At 40.6% G+C, this 16,434-nt stretch overlaps 1 protein-coding gene across 4 annotated transcripts in view; it reads right to left on the bottom strand.

Annotated features, from left to right (window-relative positions):
* Positions 1-16,434, bottom strand: part of MAPKAP1 (MAPK associated protein 1) — a 273,338-nt gene that overhangs the window by 140,973 nt on the left and 115,931 nt on the right. For all 4 annotated transcript variants that reach the window (XM_064377972.1, XM_012458134.2, XM_064377978.1 and 1 more), the window contains exon 5: positions 6,635-6,807. In XM_064377972.1, coding sequence (XP_064234042.1) covers positions 6,635-6,807 — 173 coding nt within the window. The remainder of the gene's footprint in view (positions 1-6,634; positions 6,808-16,434) is intronic.

The following is a 16,434-nucleotide window of genomic DNA, read 5'->3' as shown; positions in this document are numbered from 1 at the left end:
GTTTGTCCATCAGTTTCTGATAGGAAGGTACTGAAATGTCCTGTTTCAATTATGCATCATTCAGTGCCTCCTTATAATTCCCTTAATATATTGAGACTGTTGTAGATGTGTTCACAGGCCTATTATCATAGTGGACTATGCCTTATTTCATTATGTAGTTTACCAAAATATCTCTATTGTTATGTTTTTGCCTTAAATTCTACTGTTTGAGTCACTTCCAAACCCTCCCCTCAATCCCCATCTCCCTTGGCCAAGTGAAACTGAAGGCTCTGGCCAATGGGAAAAGAGAAGGCAGAACAGCCACCTGACAGCTTTTGGACTGGGAAGGAACTAGGGCGGGAGAGGAGGGGTAACTATGTGTCATTTTATTTTAGGTATGCGTCTGTTGAGTAGTATAACACTAAAAAAATTGTTTTAAATATAATTTCATAAATTGTCTTCTAATAGGTGAGTTGTTTGTATTTATTGCAATTAATGACGTATTTAGACAAATCTACATCTTACTTTATGTTGTTTCTTGCCTCTTTTCTTGGCTTCTTTTTATTTTTCTTCCATACCTTCTGTTGAATTGATACACTTTTATTCCCTATTTTTCCCTTTAATGTTTAGAAAGCTATTGGACTTTTTTCTTCTTTAGTAGTTACTCTTAAATGTTTAATAAAATGTGTGGTTAATATTTTCCTAATTTCGCTTATTATTCATATATCTAAAGTTACAGTCATTCTATTCTCTTCTTAGTCTGAACACAAGCTCAGGATGCTTTAGTTACCCACTGAACTTTCCCTCCCTTCTTCCATAATATAGTTGTCTAAAATTTCATGTCATATTTTAAAACACACCCAACAAATTACTTTCGAAGTTTTACTTTGCAGTCCAGTAGTTAACCAGATTTACCAACATATTTTACGAATTTCTTTGTCCACCACTATCTCTTGCAACCAATTTCTTTCCTCAGTGCCCGGATTCTTTCTTGATGAAATGAAGCGGTTCTCTAAGCCAGTGGTCACCAAAGCATGGTCTGTGGACCTCTAGGGATCCCTAAGGCAAAAAATATTTTCATAATACCACTAAAATGTTGTTTGCCTTTTTCACTGGGCTGACATTTACACTGACAGTATACAAGCAATTGTGGGCAAAATTACTGGCACCTTACCATGAATCAAAGCAATGGCACCAAACTGTACTGGTAGTCATTGAATTCTTCGTTGCCATGAATAGCAAAAAAGTAAATTAATAAAATAAAAGTACAATTCCACCTAATGTTCTTCAAGCAGCAGCAAAGATGACTGCTTTATAGCAGTCACAAGACTAAAAAGTTTAAGAACCAACTACTTTAGATGAAAGAACATGTGTGGTAAAATCTTAATGGTCTTTGTCAAAAATTGCCTTGAACAATCATCGTAAAATAGGGTTATAGTTATTTTTCCTCAGCACTTTGAAGTTATACCAGTGTCTTCTAGCATCTTCTGTGGCTAATACAGAGTCTGCTGTTAGTCCACTTTGGTTCCTTTGTTGAGAATATTTGTCATCTCTCTGGGAACCTTTAAACCTGTACTTCCTCTATACCCTTGATATTCATTACAATGTATCTAGGTATGAATTAGCATTTATTTTTATTTAATTTTTTGGAGATGGGAGTGTCACTCTGTTGCCCAGGTTGGAATTCAGTGGCATGATCTTGGCTCACTGCAACCTCCACTTTTCGGGTTCAAGCAATTCTCCTGCCTCAGCCTCCTGAGTAGTTTGGACGATAGGCACGCACCACCACGTGCAGCTAATTTTTGTAATTTCAGTAGAGATGGGGTTTCACTATGTTGCCCAGGCTGGTCTTGAACTCCTGATGTTAAGTGATCCTCCCACCTCAGCCTCCCAAGTGCTGGCATTACAGGCGTGAGCCACCATGCCCAGCCTGTTTTTTAAACTTTTATTTTTGAAATGATTATATTCTCACAGGAAGCTGGGAAAATGGTGCACAGGGTCCTCCGAATCTTTCACTCAGATTTCCCCAGTGGCGACACCTCATATAATTGTAGTCCAACATCAACACCAGGGAAATTGACATTGGTGCAATACTGTTAATAAGACTACAGACATTACTCAGTTTTCACTAGTTTTTACATGTACTTGTGTGTGTGTTGTGTGTAATTCTACACATTGGATTGCATGTATATATTTGTGTCATCATCACCAGGTTACAAAACTGTTCCATCATGACAGAGCAGCTCTTTTTCACCACCCGTTTACAGCTGCACTGCCTCCCTAACACTGTGCCTGTCCTCTGGCAACCACTCAATTGTTCCCCATTTCTACACTTTTGTCATTTTGAGGATGTTATATAAATGGAATCGGGTGGTACAAAACTTTGAGATTGGCTTTTTTCACTATGTGAACCCACCCAAGTCATTGCACGTATGAAAATGGTTTGTTCCTCTTCTATTGATAGTAATATTACTTGATATGGATGTACCACAATGTTTAATCATTTACCTGTTGAAGGACATTTAGGTTGTTTCCAGTTTTAAATATTACAAATAAGGCTGCTATGAACATTTGTATACAGGTTTTTATGTGAATATAAGTTTTCACTGCTCTGGAATAAATACCCAAGAGGGCAATTTCTGGGTTGTATGGTAAATTCATGTCTAGCTTTATAAGAAACTGTCAAAGTATTTTCTGGAATGACTATACCATTTTACATTATCAACAGAAATGATGTATGATACAGGGTCTCTACATCCTTGCCAGCAATTGGTGTCATCACTATTTTTTTATTTCAGCTGTTCTAATCGCATGTGGTTTTAATCTGCATTTTCCTAATGGCTAATGTTGCTGAGCATCTTTTCATGTGCTCCTCTGCCATCTGTATGTATATCCTCTTCAGGGATATGTCTGTTTATTCCTTTGCCAATTTTCTGATCACCTGTCTAAACTTTTTACTGTTGACTTTTCAGTTCTTTATATATTCTACATATGTCTTTAGTCAAATATGTGGTTTATGAGTATTTCCTTCCAGTGTGTAGCTTGTCCTTTCATCCTCTTAACAGGGTCTTTTGCAGAACGAGTATTTTTAATGAAGACCAACTTGCTCTAGGTCCCAAATATTTTCTCCTACATTTTACATTTAAGTTGTGATTTATTTTTAATTAATACAAGATATGTGATTTAGGTTGATTTTTTTCAGCTTATGGAAGTTCAATTGGTCTAGTACCATTTGTTAAAGAAAAAAGTCTCTTCTTCTGTCATTTAATTTGTTCGTGTTTTTAACATCAAACCCACTCATATCTGTTTTCAGTTCTGGGAAATTCTCTGGCATTATTTCTTCAAATATTGCTTCCCTGCTATTCCCTTCCTTCTCCACTTAACATGTGGGAGCCTTTGAATCTTTCCACCATGTCTCTTATCTATCATTCTTTGTACCTCTTTATCTCTTTGTACTAGATCCTAGGTTGAATTCCTCAGTATCAACTGTCTTTCAACTCATTCTCTCTTGAACCGTGTCCAGTTTAGAGTTTATCCCAAAGTATTTTTTACCTTAATAATTGTATTTTATATTTCCAGTATTGTTTTTTAATAGGTTCTTTTATAAATTCAAATGTGCCTGCTTTTGTTTCGTAATTTCCTAAAAGTTAACCAGGAATGTTGTTCCTTCCTTCATCTCTTTGGTGATCTTAAACATATTTGAAATTAATTTTCAGATTGCTTTACTATATTCTGTTTCTAAATTCATCTCCTGATTATTGTCTGTGTTTATTGGTACTGGCTATCCTTGTGGGCTTTGGAATTTTAATTTGTTAAGCTCCTCTTGAATGAGAACCCTTGCTTGCTCTCTCTCTCCACTCACTGTCAGAGCTTTTACAGATATTGCTGCCACCTTCCACCCTCATCCAAACAGAGGCCTCCAGACCGAACCAGGTCTTACACTGACAGCTCAGGGTTCCTGTACTTTGGTAATGGCAGAGATAACATAAATCCAGTCATGCCACAGTCAGGTCCCGGTTGAACTGCTCTTTCTATTCTCTCACACCCCAGAAACACAACTTTAAATAAGCCACAGACCCAAGCAGCCTTGTTCGGCTTCTTTTCATGGTATGACAATCTCACCCCAGCTTCTAGTTTCTAAAATTGTCATTTCCTCTGGTCCCCATCCAGGCATGCAGTTCCTTTGGTCCCATACCCTCATGCAGTATTTCCCACTCTTTTTGACACCACGACATATGGAGAAAATAACAATATTTGCATAATACACAGGCAGATGGATGAGACTGTTCCCTCACCCAGGAATGATTGGCTGAGGGCTCTGATCATCACCCATTCCCTGACTAGCTGCCCTGAAGCCTGAGAAAAATCAGCATTTCATACACTGGTAAATTCATTCCCAGCATGCTCTAAGGACAGTAATACCCTAAAATAATGGACTCCTAGCACACTCTGCCTGTTTCTGTAGTTGGTTCTATTTCTAGTCCACGAGGATGTTTATCTTGTTATTAAAGTACAAATGTTAATAGCATTTTATTTACTATGTATTTGGAAGAGAATACAGAATTTAAAGCATGAACTTAAAGGTCCATCACAATCATGCTTTTCTCTCTGTTAGAACGCCCTCCTCTCAACCTTCTGCACGACTTTTTCCTACTGCTCCCTCAGGTTTCAGTATAGATGTCATTTAATCAAGGGAGATTTTCATGACTGCATTTTCACCCCCAAATGTGGGGTTAATCTCCTTGTAAGCACCTGATTTTACATGTAATTGTACCGTATTGTTATTATGTATTTACCTTAAACAGAAAGGTCCCTGATGGCAGGAACTGCCTATTTCACTTCTGTATTTCCAGATCTAGCACAGTGCCTGCAATAAGTACAAACTCAATAAATATTTTTTCATTTCACCTATAACAGCATTCCATGGTGGAGAGGATAATGTAATAGTGAAGAGATGGAGCTCTGGAGTCAGAAATTGTTGGGTTTAAATCCTAATTCTACCACTTACTGTGTGACTTAAGAAAGCTACTTAGCTTCTCTAAGTTTAGTTTCCTCATCTATAAAATGTATGTTCAAATCCTATCTCTGTTACTTACTAGCTGTGTAACCCTGGCCAAGTTCCTCTCTTGATTTCAGTGTCAGACCTAAGTGATGTTTTAAGAATTAAATCAGACAACATCTATAAAGTCACTAGTTCTGTGACTCCTTCTCCTGTTTCCTTGTTCCCACTTCATGGAAAAAAGGGAGGCCATCACAGCTCACCCCTCAGAAGTGGCGCTGGCTGAACCATTTTCTAAGCCTAGGTGGCATCTTGGTGAAAGGCTTTCTACTGCTACCAGAGCTTTGTGTCTACAACGTATTCAAGCAAAGTGGAGGGCAATGTCAATAAGAATTTGAAAAAATGATTTTATGTGCCATATTTAATTTACCTAAAGAAATTTAGTAAACCTAAAGAAAAATAAAAACAAAGAAGTGCTGGCTGGATCATGCTAACTCTCAAAATGTGAGATGGGAAGAGGACATCTCCATGAAAATCCTATTTTTTGAAATGGAGTCTCGCTCTATCGACCCAGCTGGAGTGCAGTGGCACCATCTCAGCTCACTGCAACCTCTGCCTCTCGGTTCAAGTGATTCTCCTGCCTCAGCCTCTCAAGTAGCTGGGATTAGAGATGACTGCCACCATGCCTGGTTAATTTTTCTGTTTTTAGTAGAGAAAGGGTTTCACCATGTTGGCCAGGCTGGTCTCAAACTCCTGACCTCAGGTGATCTGCCCACCTCGGCCTTCCAAAGTGCTGGGATTACAGGTGTGAGCCCCCACACAGCTGAGAGTCATTTTTAAAATGAAGGCATCTACTACATTTTGCTGTGTTCTAAACCCTACTGCTGGAAAGAGCATGTAAAATTAGAAGAGGATGCCTGTCAGATAAAAAATGCAAGTAGGGGAGAGGGAATTCAGCAAAGCACTTTAAAGTTCAAATTATAATGCAGAGGCACAGAGAACCTATTTTCAAGCACATTTTAAATAAAATTACTTAATGAAGAACAGAACCTAGTGACTGGGAGAAAAATTGAGCCATTAACTGATAAAGAAAACTAAAATTCAGACCAAAGGTTCTATAGGAGGCAGAAGGAAATAATGCAAAAACCTTGGCATCAAACAGACCTGGAATCAAATCCTGACTCTGCTGTCTCTCACTGTGTAACCTTCAGCCAATAACAACTCTGAACCTGAGCTTCCACCTCTGCAGAATGAGGATCATTACCCTCGCCTCTCAGGATGCTGGGAGGACCAAACAAGATTCCAGACACCGGCTATGAAGTGCCCAGCCCAGTGCCCAATGCATGGTTGGTGTTCAACAAACATCAATCCCCGTCCTTTCCCTTCCAGGGTGCTTTTATTAGCAGGGATCATAAAAAGGTTTGGAAATTGTTAAAAATCCATGTTGTCACGTCTGGAATTCACAAACTTCTAAGTCTATTTTGCAAGCTGATTCTCTGAGATGCACAGGCGTGAGACCTGGTGAGCACCCAGAGCTGCATCAGCGCAGAGGTGTGGTTCCAGGCCAATGCCTAGAAAGACTGACCATCCTAGAAGACACCTTGGGTGGCCAAGAGACCACCAGAAACTAGAGCAGCCAAAAAGAGAAAGGATTACTTGAGCTTCGGCTCCCGTCCTTCGCTTGTATACTGCCAGCAAATGAGCCCGATCAGGTCCTGCACCCTGGCGCTGGCCATTGTCACCACGGTCATTGGCAGCAGTCTGTCCTGGCTCGAGTGCAGAGGGAGGTAGACATCGATCTTCTTGGTTGCCGTTGTACCTACATGACCCTGTGGACAGAGCACATGCATAAGAGCAAAGCACAATGCCACAGTTATACAGACCCGACTGCTCTCCAGACCTGTGGACAGCACAGCCACTTTGCATCCTTTCTGTACAGACCTGCTGTGAGCCTGGAATGGTCCCAAAGTGGAAACACTGTCTAGTTTCAAGGATTATTTTTCCTTAAATTTTCATTTTCTAACAAACTAATTATCAGGATCTGCCAGCAAGAAGTTAAATGAGCACTACAACTAAGAGGAACAAGTAAGAGTGGTGAGCAGAGGTGATGTTTGGTGTTAGGCGGCTGGCTTTGCTACTAATTCAGTGTGTCCGTAGACCATAGCACTAGGTGCCCTCACTGGAAACTGCTATGTCCCACCTTGAGACAGTGAGGTGAGCTGCCTGGGAAGCTGCCATATTCTCCCAGGAAGGATTTAGGCCAGTGGCACTGAAACAAGTGCTTGCTTCTCAGAGACTATGCGGGCTAGTTCCACTGCGCAGTATATCTGTTTACTTCAATACCGCACAGGTTCAAGGGCCCTTTGGTCCTCCATGATGGCCCTAACCACCATCCCCACACTGCTGGATACAGTCCCAATCCCTCCCACACACCTACCACTCTCCCTCCTGAGTCTTCCACTCTGCCCTCAAGAGCTCCGGCACTAATCAGCAAACACCCATAAATCCTCAGCTGCTTTTTAAAACTATTTCCTAATCAGGCCAGGCGCGGTGGCTTGCACCTGAAATCCCAGCACTTTGGGAGGCCAAGGCGGGCGGATCATGAGTTCAGGAGATCAAGACCACCCTGGCTAACATGGTGAAACCCCGTCTCTACTAAAAATACAAAAAATTAGCCGGGCGTGGTAGCACAAGCCGTAGTCCTAGCTACTCAGGAGGCTGAGGCAGGAGAATCACTTGAACCCAGGAAATGGAGGTTGCAGTGAGCTGACATCACGCCACTGCACTCCAGCCTGGGTAACAAAAGCAAGACTCCATCTCAAAAAAAAAAAAAAAAAATTAAAACCATTTCCTCTACTGCTTGGACTTCACAGAACTTGCTGTTGAGGATACTGTCTCCTCTGCTGTCCTGTTAAAAGAGGACTGCTTTGATTTTTTTTTATAACCCCCACATCATCAAGGCATGCAAGAGTAGGCATCCTTGTCCCCACTAACACTTCCGAACTAGTACTTCCTCTTTCATGAAAAACTCCTTGTTCTTTTGAGGCCCAGGCCATCCAACGACACCATCCTCTCCCGCTTCTTTTTTGTTTCTGTTATCCGCCAACCTTCTGGCCATTCCCCTCCCTCACAGAAGGCTTGCACGCTGGCTCAGTCTTCTTTCCCACCCACGCAATATGTTCACTATACAGAGTATACAGAAAAGTGTCACAGAAAACGAGTTCAAATTGGAACACTTGATTGTCCCTCACTCCTTCCTATCCCAAGTGAAAACGACAGCCCCCCCCTTATTTTAATAATACGTGCTGCCATCACTAAGCCAGCTGTTCATCTCAACAGTCTTGATGCTTCTTCTTCCCTCATACCCCTCCTACTGCCTATCTACTCTATTAGGAAGTTCTAATGTCTCTACTGCAAAAATACATTTCAATGGGTAAAGTATAGTCTTTTCAACAATTGATGTTGAGACAAATGAATAGCCACATGCAAAGTAATGAATTTGGACTTCTGCCTCATACCATATACAAATATTAATTCAACACATATCAAAGATCTAGATGTAAGAGGCAAAACTATAACATTCATAAAAGGAAACAGGTGTAAATCTTCACAACTTTGGATTGGGCAATAATTTCTTTAATATGACATAAACAACAAAAGAAATAAATTGAACTTCATTAAAATTAAAAACCTTTGTGCCTAGACCGGGCGTGGTGGCTCATGCCTGTAATCCTAGCACTTTGGGAGGCCAAGGCAGGCAGATCACTTGAGGTCAGGAGGTCGAGACCAACCTGGCCAACATGGTGAAACTCCGTCTCTACTAAAAATACAAAAATTAGCTGGGTGTGGTGGTGAGCACCTGTAATGCCAGCTACTGGGGAGGCCAAGGCAGAAGAATGGCTTGAACCTAGGAAGCAGAGGTTGCAGTGAGCTGACATCATACCACTGCACTCCAGCCTGAGCAACTGAGCGAGACTCTGTCTCAAACCAAAAAACAAACAAAAAAACACTTTTGTGCCTAAAGGATACTATCAAGATAGTAAAAAGATAATCAAAAGAATGGGAGAAAATATTAACAAATCATGTATCTGGCAAGGGTCTACTATCCAGAATATGTTAAGAAGTCTTACAATTCAACAAGATGACAAAAAATTTTTTTTTAAGATTTAAACAGACATTTCTCCAAAGAAGATACACAAATGACCAATAAAAACATGAAACTGTTCCATATCATTAACCATAATGTAAATTACTTCTTACCCACTATGGTGGCTATAATTTTAAAAAAGCAAAAACATGAAACAATAACCCAAAGAACCCTGAAAATAGCAAGGGTTTGTGAGGATATGGAGGAACTGGAATCCTCATACACTACAAGTGGGAATGTAAATGATGCAGTCATTGTGAAAATGTTTGGCAGTTTCTCAAAAATGAAACACAGAGTTACCATATGATCAAGCAATTCCATTCCTAGGTATATACTCCTGAGAACTAAAACTATATGTTCACATTAAAACTTGGACAAATGTTCACAGCAGCATTATTTCTAATAGCCAAAGAATAAAAACCACCCAAATGTCCATTAACTAATGAATGGATAAACAAAATCCTTACAATAGAATATTATTCAGCCATGAGAAAGAATGAAGTACTGATCACACAACATGGATGTACTATGAAAACTCTATGTTAAGAGAAAGAAACCAGACATGAAAGGACACTACTGTATGAACCCATTTATATGAAATGTTCAGAACAGGCAAATCCATAGAGGCACAAAGTAGATTAGTTGTTGGCAGAAGATGGCAGGGGTGGGAAACTGGGAGATATGAGGTTTCTTTTGGGGGTGATGGAAATGTTCTGAAGTTGGTAATAACAGTTCATAACATTGTAAATATGTTAAATACCACAGAACTACACACTTTAAAATGGCTAAAATGACAAATTTCATGTGTTTTATCTTAAGAAAAAAAGTGAAAATACATATTTCAAAACCATCTCACTTCTTTCCCTCTCCACTGCCACCAAAATCACCATCAGGTCTCACATGAATTACTGTAACAGGTTCCAAATTGTCCTATAGTACTCTTGTTTTATCCAATTTGTTCTCTACACATGAGTTAGATCTGTTTTTTAAACTCAGATTTGATCATACTATATCCTGTTTAAATTCCTTTGATGAGTGGCTCCCAAACACTGAACAAAATCCAAACTCCCTGCAACATCCAACAAAGCACTGCGTGATCTGGCCCTGTCTACCTCTTTAACATCATCCACTGCACTCCCCCACCTGCTCGTCAGACTTTGGCTACACCAGCCGTCTGGAAGAGCCCTCAAGATACCTGCATGTGTGCCTGTGTGTACCCTGCTTGCATTTCCCACTTCCTAGAGCTTGGCAGGTGCTGTTCACCGTATCTTGAGAGACTCTGTTCATGGGCTTTGCATGTGTGACTCCTCATCCTCTAATGTGTGCCCTGGGCAGGTTACTTAACCTCTGTGCTTCTGTTTCCTCAGACGTAAAATGAGGATAATGGTAGGACCTACCCATCATAAGACCCTTGTGAGAATCCTCCTCAAAGAAACCTTCATTGTTAACACTCCTTTCAGTTATTCTATCACACATGTCCTGTTCATTTCCTTCAGAGTGCTTAACAATTGAGATTATTTATTTATGTACATCTTCAGTGTATGCTTTCGCCATGAAGTTTCCTCTGAATTTCCACGAGAGCAATGTTAATGGCTGCTTTATTTACTGTTGCATACATAATGCCTGGCCCTGTGCCTGGCACATAGAAAATCCTGGGGGAAAAAATCTGTTGAACTACAGAATGAATGTATGAATGACTCAAGTGCCTGCCAGGACACATGGTAGGAACTGAGTAAATGTTAGTCTTCTCCATCCCTCTTGCCCTTCCTCTATGGGTCGGTTTCCTGGTCATAGATGAAAGTGGAGGGTCTTGTGCAATCATTTGGTTCCATCTTTAACTCTCTATAATTCTATCATTTTGAGGTGAAAAAGGTCAGTACAAGGTAAGGAAATACATAAAGTTAGCTTAAAAAACATTTCTAGAGTAATTCCATTTTGCATATAACCTAGCATCCATCATTAGAATGCCTGGTTTTTCTCCCCCGAGCCTCATCTGTATGTTATAAAGCAACTAGTAAAAAAGTAATTCTACATAATGCATGCATCCACACTCGCTCTCTCTCTTGCACCTTCTCTCTCTCATATGCAAACACATGTGGGCATGCACACATACCCCTGCATGATTTTCAGCTCTGAAATAATAATTTCAATGGCTAAGAAAGACTTCACTAAATAACAAGTGTTTTGCCTTGTCGGGCAGGCAAAGGGTTACAATGAAAACAGTGGCAACCTTTCTGGAGCAGATTGATAGCCCTCATATTACCATCCTTTTCAGACCCAGATCAGTTGCTTGTCATTGCTCTCTCTTTTTACTTCTGTTTATTCCCCTTCCTCCTGAAGCACTAGAATTAAGAAGCTATAGTGATCGCAATATCTCGAGACATGAAGACTGAACGAGATGACAAATGTGAATGTGTTTCATAAACTGTAAAGTGCTTTAGAAATGTAGAGCAGTATGCCACAAAGGACCTCTGTGTTGAAATTAGACCCATTTCTATTACTCAAGCCTACTACAAGGTCACATGAGGCCAAAAACGGGTGCTGCAGGAGCCCTAATAATAACACTGATGATTGTAACAAGAGGTAGCATTTAGGCCAGGCGCTGTGGCTCACACCTGTAATTCCAGCACTTTGAAAGGCCGAGGTAGGAGGATCACCTGAGGTCAGGAGTTCGAGACCAGCCCGGCCAACATGGCAAAACCCTGTCTCTACTGAAAATACCAAAATTCACTGGGTGTGGTGGCGGGCACCTGTAATCCCAGCTACTGAGGAGGCTGAGGCAGGAGAATTGCTTGGACCTGGGAGGCAGAGGCTGCAGTGAGCTGAGATTGCACCACTGCACTTTAGCCTGAGCAACAAGAGTGAAACTCCATCTCAAAAAAAAAAAAAAAAAAAAAAAGCTAGCATTTACTGAGAGCTGTTAAGTAAACTCTGCTAAATGTTTGCCTAATTATATTATTTAATTCATACAGTAACTCTAAGAGCCTCGCTTTGTCGCCCAGGCTGGACTGCAGTGGCACAATCTCAGCTCAATGTAATCTTAACCTCACAGGTTCAAGCTATTCTTGTGCCTCAGCCACCCAAGTAGCTGAGACTGCAGGCACGTGCTAGCACATCCAGCTAATTTTCGTATTTGTAGTAGAGACAAGGTTTTGCCATGTTGGCCAGGCTGGTCTCAAACTCCTGACCTCAAGTGATCCGCCTGCCTTGGCCTCCCAAATTGCTGGGATTACAGGCAAATGGCCACAACCCGACATAACCTTTATATTATAGCCAAGAAAACCAAGGCTTACAAGGCTGCAGTCATCTGTTCAACATCCAGTAGCCAAGGTAAAAGAGCCAAGACTCAAACCTCATATCAGCCTGACTCCAAAGGCCCTACTGTAAACACCAATACCTTCTTTGCCTGGACTTAATCTAAACATAATCAATTCCTACTCTTCAAGGTTTGAAAATCATCTCCCTCTTCTTTTCCCCACAAACCTGAGGAAAGCTTTGCCTGAGGAGCTGCTCGAGGAGAGCAGTTAGATGGAGACTCCAAAGAACTCTGCCACTGTCAGTTGACTGAAGCGCAGTCACCACTGTTTAGAAAATGAGGACAGATAGTTATATGGTACTGCTGTGAGTACCAGAGAATACTCTCCTCTATTTACTCTACAGAGTAGAGTACTCTTTACTATCCTCTATTCCATAGTAAAATGCAAAGTAGGGCAAAAACTATCAATAAATATGAGAGATACTTATTAAATGAATGAAGCACTTTATCTTTTTAATTTTCTAATTCCATCTTGAGGCACGGATAAGAAAAAGTGCCTTGTACACTGAAATTACATATTTTTTAATATGGAGACTCTCTTCTGAAAAAGCTCAAGGTGGTAGCAGTTAGCTCTATCTAATAGTCCCTATGTTGCAATATTTAGAGGGAATCATCTAAAACATAAAACAATCCATCAACATAATAGAAAGTAATTAACTTATATTGAAAAAAAAAAGGTGACCGAAGGATTAAAAGTATTCATCACACATCAAGGCAAGCAATATTCCAAAGATGTCTAAATATGAAAAAGCAACTAGCAATAAACAAAAATCCTATCATACAGTTTTACTGCATGGTAATTTACGTATTCCACCATACAGGACTGGGGAAGTGGAGGCATATTTAGAGCACAGGGAAGGGGGCAACACAGAGAAAGGGGAAACTGTCTTAGCTTTGTGTTTCTCATTCCCTCATGCATTCGACAAACACTGGCTGAAACATCGTGCTAGGCTCTGAAGACACAGCCCAGCGATACACAACGCAGACCAGACCCTCACTGAACTATGCTGCTGAAGGTCTCACTGTGCAATGTCGCAAAAGCTTAAAGAAGGGAAAAGTCCAATCTGTCAAGAAAGCCCTAAAGCAACCCCTAAAAGGGGGTTAGTGAAGGCCTCTTAGATACAAAAATGTACCCTTCCATCCAACAGAACCTTACCCAAGAGAATTTACCTACTATACCAATACACCAAAAGGTGAGCAGGAGTTCCCTCTGACACATGGGATTATTCGTGATTTTAATTTTCTGGCTTATAGTTTTCTGTATTTTCTATAATAGACATGTATTACTTTTATAATTAGAAACAAAATTATAAATACTATAATTATAAACTAAAAAGGAGGTAAAAAGAACAAGAGTAACTCATTCAGGACTTAAAAGTTTTAGGTGATGCAAAGAGAAGATCAATTTTGAAAATGTAGCCTATGTTAAGGCATCAAGTAAGCATCATTAAAAACATACGATGTGCCGGGTGCTGTGGCAAGCTGTTGGAAAAAGTAAGTTGAAATATAACTCAAATAAAAAAGAAAGAAAAGACAAAAAAATATAACTCTGGGCCAGGCATGGTGGCTCAGACCTATAATCCCAGCACTTTGAGAGGCCAAGGCGGGCAGATCATCTGAGGTCAGGAGTTCCAGACCAGCCTGGCCAACATGGTGAAATACAAAAATACTAAATACACTAAAAATACAAAAATTAGCCAGACATGGTGGCATGTGTTTGTAGTCCCAGCTACCCCAGAGGCTGAGGCACGAGAATCACCTGAACCCAGGAGGAAGAGGTTGTAGTGAGCTGAGATCATGCCACTGCACTCCAACCTGGGTGACAGAGTTAGACTGTCTCAAAAAAAAAAAGAAAGAAAGAAAATATAACTCAGAAACCTTACTGTGGCAGGTTAAGTAATCCGTATCAAAGAAAAAGAAAAGGTAATAAATTCACAATCAGCTAACAATTTGAAGTTGAACAACATTCTCTAGAGCAGCTCCTCCCTAAGGCAGGTTTGAGAACAAAAAGGAAAGTACTTCTACAGCAAAACTTTCTCAGCACAAATGCAACTCCTGAGGAGCATACGGTGGTGCCACCCATTCTCCCATTGCTAGAAATGGAAGTTATTCAAAATATTCCATTATTATAAATAATCTCATAAACATTTTCCTCTATAAATGTTTGTGCACATATTCCTAGAAGTAGATTACTAGGTCAAAGAGTATGACTGTTTTGTAACTTGTGATATAAACTGGAAAAGCTGAGTCTTTTAAAAAGTGTCTCTAGGCCAATTACGAAATATCAATATTATGAACCAAAGGTTATCCAATTAATAATTAGCTCATAAAATGGGAAAAATCTAAAATAACTTCTAATACACAGAATGTAAACAGACATCCAATTGAAATATATATATTTGAACATGCTGATGAATTAAAACATTATCTAGACCAGCTTTTTCTTAGCTGTTCCCATTAATTAAAATAATATATATTAGCTGCTTACCATAAAATTAATTTCAAAATCATATATCTGATAGTTCCCAAAATAGGGGAAGCAGGAAGAATACAGATGGGATTCAATTCAAAATAATCTTAAATTAAGAAACACTGAGATATGTTCGGGGTCAGCTTACTCCTTTCTGCTGTGGATGATGATGAGGAAGCATCGTTAAAGTCTCTTTTCTCTCTGCCGTCATGTCTAAGTCAGAGTCTCACGAAGAGCCTAAACAGCTGAGGAAGCTCTTCATTGGAGGGTTGAGCTTTGAAACAACTGGTGAGAGCCTCAGGAACAATTCCGAGCAACGGAGAATACTCCCAGACTGTGTAGTAATAAGGGATTTTTTTTTTTTTTTTTTTTTTTTTTTGAGACGGAGTTTCGCTCTTGTTACCCAGGCTGGAGTGCAATGGTGCGATCTCGGCTTACTGCAACCTCCGCCTCCTGGGTTCAGGCAATTCTCCTGCCTCAGCCTCCTGAGTAGCTGGGATTACAGGCACGCGCCACCATGCCCAGCTAGTTTTTTGTATTAGTAGAGACGGGGTTTCACCATGTTGACCAGGATGGTCTCGATCTCTCGACCTCGTGATCCACCTGCCTCGGCCTCTCAAAGTGCTGGGATTACAGGTTTGAGCCACCGCGCCCGGCCAGTAATAAGAGATTTAAACACCAAGCACTCCAGGGGTTGTGGGTTTGTCACCTATGCCACTGCAGAGGAGGTGGATGCAGCCACGAATGCAAGGCCACACAAGGTGGATGGAGAGTTGTGGAACCAAAGAGAGCTGTCTCAAGAGGAGATTCTGAAAGACCCAGTGCCTGCTTAACTGTGAAAAAGATATTTGTTGGTAGCATTAAAGAAGGCACTGAAGAACATCACCTGCGAGATTATTTTGAACAGTATGGAAAAACTGAAGTGACTGAAATCATGACTGACCAAAGCAATGGCAAGAAAAGGGGCTTTGCCTTTGTAATCTTTGATGACCATAACTCCGTGGATAAGACTGTCATTCAGAAATGCCATACTGCGAATGGCCACGGCTGTGAAGTTAGGAAAGCCCTGTAAAGCAAGAGATGACTAGTGCTTCAACCAGCCAAAGAGGGTGAAGTGGCTTAGGAAACTTTGGTGCTGATCATGGAGATGGTTTCGGTAGGAATGACAACTTTGGTCATGGAGGAAACTTCAGTGGTCATGGTGGCTTTGGTGGCAGCCATGGTAATGGTGGATATGGTGGTAGTGGAGATGGCTATAATGGATTTGGTAATGATGGAAGCAATTTTGCAGGTGATGGAAGAAGTTTTGGAAGTGGTAGAAGCTACAACGATTTTGGCAATTAGAACAATCAGTCTTCAAATTTTGGACCCATGAAGGGAGGAAACTTTGGAGGCAGAAGCTCTGGCCGCTATGGTGGTTCCAGTAGCAGCAGTAGCTACGGCAGGGGCAGAAAATTTTAATTACTGCCAGCAAACAAAGCTTAACAGGACAGGAGAACAAGAGAACTGACAGGGAAGCTACA

This window comes from Aotus nancymaae, unplaced genomic scaffold (genome assembly GCF_030222135.1).
Source record: "Aotus nancymaae isolate 86718 unplaced genomic scaffold, 86718_ANA_hifiasm-v0.15.2.pri h1tg000003l, whole genome shotgun sequence".
Lineage (NCBI taxonomy): Eukaryota > Metazoa > Chordata > Mammalia > Primates > Aotidae > Aotus > Aotus nancymaae.
The sequence above is the reverse complement of the archived record's forward strand: the minus strand, read 5'-3'. Positions and strand labels throughout refer to the sequence as shown.